The 4,905-nt window shown below is 44.5% G+C and overlaps 1 protein-coding gene across 1 annotated transcript in view; it reads right to left on the bottom strand.

Moving 5' to 3' along the window:
• LOC109301892 (aldehyde oxidase 3-like) overlaps positions 1-4,905 on the bottom strand; it is a gene marked incomplete at its 5' end in the record, with an annotated part of 53,838 nt that overhangs the window by 42,349 nt on the left and 6,584 nt on the right. Inside the window, 2 exons of the mRNA XM_019523192.1 lie at positions 2,222-2,355; positions 3,725-3,849. Of these exons, the coding sequence (XP_019378737.1) occupies positions 2,222-2,355; positions 3,725-3,849 (259 nt within the window). The remainder of the gene's footprint in view (positions 1-2,221; positions 2,356-3,724; positions 3,850-4,905) is intronic.

Genomic DNA, 4,905 nt, shown 5'->3' with positions numbered 1-4,905 from the left:
GGGCAACCAGTGAAACCAGCTGACAGGAAGGGGCGGGGCTTAGCCCTTCTTAAGCCCAGGCAGGAGGCCAGGAGGGCAGTTCCCCTCTGGTGGGCTGCAGGTAGCGCCATAGCAGAGATTACCATAGCCATAGTACTGCCATCAGAGCTACAGAGTAGTTCGGTTATCTGTCTTGTGGTGCAGGTGAAACAAGTTCCTCCTTGTGGGACCTACTTGTAGTGAGGCCTGACCCTCAAGCTAGGCCTCGGAGAATAGCTGGGGTTTCCCAACAGGAGACAGATTCCCAACATTCAAATGGATAAACTTGTTAAGGAAAATGAGACAAAAACAGCCCTTCGCTTCATTCTCTTGCACATGACAGGGCACATCTAGACGTGAAATTAATGTACCTGAATAAACTCCAGCACAGTTTGCACCAGAGTTTACTGCTCTTGGGTACTATATTTACACGTGCACCCAGGACCACAGCACGTTGATCTAAGTCAGAGCAGCCCAACCTGGCAGGGAGGCTGGGGAGTCAGCCTGCCAGCCTGGGGCTGCTCCGACCTGGCTCACTGTGCTGCGGAGGGGCTGGCTGGGGCACGAGGGTGCTTCAGTGTGGGGCTACCTGACACGCAGCCCTCACACTGAAGCACCCTCCTACCCCAGCCAGCCTCAGCAGCATCTATACGTGCACTGTGGTACACTAAACAATGCTGCTGCAGGATAATACCTGTGTTTACATGCAGCCCTAATACGGCCGCTTGTGTAGATGTTGAGACCTTACTGTGGAACTAATTAGTCAGCTCCACAGTAAACCTCTTGTGTAGATGCACAGTGTACTAAAGAACGTCCAGCTCCTCAACAACATTCAGTCACCCATTACAGCTGAATAAATTGCCCTCTGGTAGTTTACCAACTTGACTGCAACTATGCTTCCAGGCATATCCAGCTAGACCACATCTGCTGTGCCACTGAATATGAAGGGTATAGTCTATTGACTTGAATGTAAATTCAAAGGACAACTCTAGCTTGACGTATGCACTATATTCTGGAGGCTCACAAGGAGTATGGTGAGGTGTTACATTTCTAGTGGGAGAAATGCATTTCACTCACTAGAAACTAAGCGCACACATATTCCTTCAATTTCCCCCACAGCAAATATGCTGGTTTTGGGAGAAAAGTCTTTGTTTTAACAAGACTGGGGTCACCCTGGTCTGGAAAACATGTGGGGAGCAGAGACTGCTCCACTCCTCCGAGGGACTGGGAGGAATGGAGCAGCAGCTGCTCCCCTGTCCTTACCAGTCCAGAGTCACCCTAGTCTGAGAATATGTGGGGAAAAGGGGCAGCTGTAGGCTGGAACACCTGTATGCTCCTTCTCTTGCAAGGATTTCTAACTCTGCAAATATTCTAGCAATGAAACCAGTGAAAGGCTTCATGTGATCCTGTCTCTGGGCTGTCTCTTCTCAAAACTGCACATTTGAAATAATAATAATAATAATAATAATAATAATAATGACATCCTGAAAAAGGAGCACAACATATGCCGAATCACTAATATAATGAATGTTTTAAGAGTGACAGCTGTTACATACACAGATGAATCACTCGGCACCCAAAGAATGCCAGCAAATTGCACCTTCTATAGATACATAGGTCCACACCTATGTAAGAATGAACCAGCTCTACTGACTTCATGGGAGTCATTCCAGGTTTAGAGTGATATAACTGAGATCAAAATCAAGCAGTATATTTATCTTCTGTCTAGTTATTTACGTGCTCACTTGATCTGGGCCTGGTGGGGCTGAAAATCAGTTTGTTGGCCTTGAGAAGCAGAGTGCCTATAGTTAGCCTGGACATGGCCAATAAAAACTGAGTGCAGCATGTGAAACTTTTTTCACAGATGCAGGGTGAAATTCACACAACTTCCCAGTCAAAAGCTTGAATTAATGGACTTTGCAGGAGAACTCCTCATGCACAGATCTACCATAACAGACACTGCATGAAGGACTTGGCACAGGCCCTCAGCTAGTGGGCTCCATGAAATGCATGGAAACTACTTAGGATTCCCTTCAAGGCTCATTATGATCAAGAGAAAGAGTGTTCAGGATGATCATATGGTCAGCGTTCATGTTAGAGGCTCCTTCACAGTATTTAATTCCTAGAAGTAAACATGCTATATTTCATTTGAGAAATATTTATTTGCAGCAATAAAATGACAGAAAAGGAATACACCACTTACTTGTTTGCTGCCACTGCTGCAATTACAGCAAAATAGGAGGGTTTTGTAATTTTCCCACCAAAAGCTCCACCAACACGTTTTGTGTGGCACATGATCATATTGGACTGGACGTCTAGAGCTGAAGCCACTAATTCCTGTAGAAGTGAAATCCCAAGATTTTACAGAGGAGTATCAGTATCAAAGCACAAAGTAGGAGGCCTATTTTCCCCACAGCACCCAGTACGTAAAAACAAGTACCTGATAGGGTCAGGTTGTAATCAAAGGGCACTGATGTGAATCTGGAGTAGTCCCCTACGATAATGGAGCTATTCCAAATTCCCACAGGTGGAAATGAGCAAAATTTAGTTTTTAAAGAGAAATGGAAGCAAGACAATAACTCCAGAAATGACACGTCACTCGCTTCACGGCAAGCTTTAACAGTTTTGCATCTAGAATTGAGGCATATTTGCAATGGGTACACTTAGGCATTCACAAAACTAACCAGCTGCTTGGAAAAGATTGGCTCTCCAGCCTACGCTAGTGAATAGGGTGCCATAATAACACTAGCTCCTAATCCTGAACTCCCTACTTGTACAGTGGTCTGCTGCTGCCAAACTGGTGTTTTGTGTTAACGAGATGATCAGGATCAGGCTCTTAATACTGACATACAAGGCTTAAAAAACAAACAATATTGATGAACAACTCAAATAAATAAGGACTAATTCTTAGTCCCACTGAAATCGCTGTGAATTTGGTCCCTATCTTTCCTGGGACTCAACTCAGGATTGAAAAGATAATGTTTAAGACAATGCGGCCCAATTAGCCCACTGCTGTGGCTCATGTGACATCTGGTTAAAACATTTTTTAAATGGATGCACAGGAAGTTGTGTGGCTGTGGCCCACAGAACACCTTGAGAGCTGCAAGTGTGGACCACTATGGCAAACAGGTTGAGAACCACTGGTCTAAGGACTAAGGCTTTCAAAAGCTTTGTTTGAGAATAACCAAACAATGCTCTCCACTGTAGGCCCCTGGGTGAAGTTCCACTCTTAGAATCGAATCCTGAAAAGCAGTTACCTAACTAGGGGTGGGTGAGAGGGGCACCAGCCCTGGGTGCTGACTTAGGAGGAGTGCCAAAATCATCCTCCATCCCCAGTGAGTCTGTGGCACCAGAAGCAGCCAGCACGAACACAGTCCCAGTGATGTGTGTTAGATTAGAGAAGCGTTATAAGGTCATCCTATTCACAACTGTGCTGTCAAACTGTGAGTGTGGGCATGGAAAGCTGAGTCTGTAGCCCATTTTTGAACACGAGCTGGTTACACAATTCATTCATGCCCCACTGAATTGGACTAGGCACGGCTTTATGTACACACCAAGGCCTGTGTCAATTGTTCTGCATGAGAAAATCTATTAGCTTTAGGAGAAATCTACAAGATGGAACTCAGACCTCAACAAGGTCTTGCAGTTCACCTTACAGGGTATTCAGAGGAGAAAGAGATCGCTGCCCAATAATGCTTTACACTACCTGTACATTCGATGAATGCTGAGTAGATGAATATACATCCATTTCGTTATCCTCTCCTCTTGGAACAACAAGTACACTGTTAGGTTCCAGGTAAAAATGTTCCTGTCCTCCAATATGCATTTTACCTGTTACAATTATAACCCCAGAAAAACTCACAACTAGTATTTATAAGAAGAAGAAATCTGAAGATGTGAGAGAGTGAGCGTGAGAGCATTTCATACAGAATAACAATGTTCATTCTCCATTCATGAGATTAAATTCTATGATTTCTCCACCATTGTTGTAACGTACCCCATGAGGGAGCCTAGATCATTTATTAGGAGGAACTTAATTTCTTTACCCATCTCATATCTGAACAATATTTTTTTTTCTGGGATAAGTTCAGTGTCAGCTAAGTATCTGAAACTTTCTCCTTCCTAGTATCTAGCTACCTATAACTCTCTATAATCCTTCTCCCTTTAGGTCTCTCTGTAAAGGAAAACTTTCCTCTTTGTTGTTTCTTTATTCCTGTCCTTTCCTCCGTATCCCCTTTGTATTTATATTTGTCTCTTTCCTACTCTGATTGCCTTTTGCTCTACCTGCTCTTGTCATTTTTCTTTTATATAATTTTTCTAACAGTGACATGATTGAGCAAAAGCCAATAAGTATGAACTATAAGAGAGGTAGGCAACCTCTTCTAGCTACAGGCCAGAATGACCCACCCTAGGTTGGAGGCAAGCGGATGGGTGCTAGGACTCTGCCACCTCTGCTGCGCATCTCCCCAGCAGCACAGGGAAAGCAACTGCAGAAGGTGCCCCCCATGCCAAAAGCTGCCAAAGCCCAGGTCTGCAGGCCAGATGCAAAGGTTCCATGGGCCAGATCTGGCCTGCAGGCCATAAGTTACTGACCCCTGGACTAAAGTATTTCATGACTAAAGGATGACAATAGCACACAATTGAACAGCGATGATGGAAGAAAGCACTGGCAATGTTATACAGAGTGACAGGACAAACAACTAGCCATACACACAAGCACATGATAAGAACTGGATCAGTGTGTAACCCATGCTCTTCAGGTCACTTCAGAACAGCCTTCCCTTACTCCGCATGTCTTGGATGCTTGGACATACATTCTAGCAAGACGCCTCTAACTGACTTATGCTGCAGTGAATTAACTGCAAGGAGCACATCTGTGATGGGCTG

Source organism: Gavialis gangeticus, unplaced genomic scaffold (genome assembly GCF_001723915.1).
Source record: "Gavialis gangeticus isolate Ggan-Ray unplaced genomic scaffold, GavGan_comp1, whole genome shotgun sequence".
Lineage (NCBI taxonomy): Eukaryota > Metazoa > Chordata > Crocodylia > Gavialidae > Gavialis > Gavialis gangeticus.
This window is presented reverse-complemented; position numbering and strand designations above follow the sequence as displayed.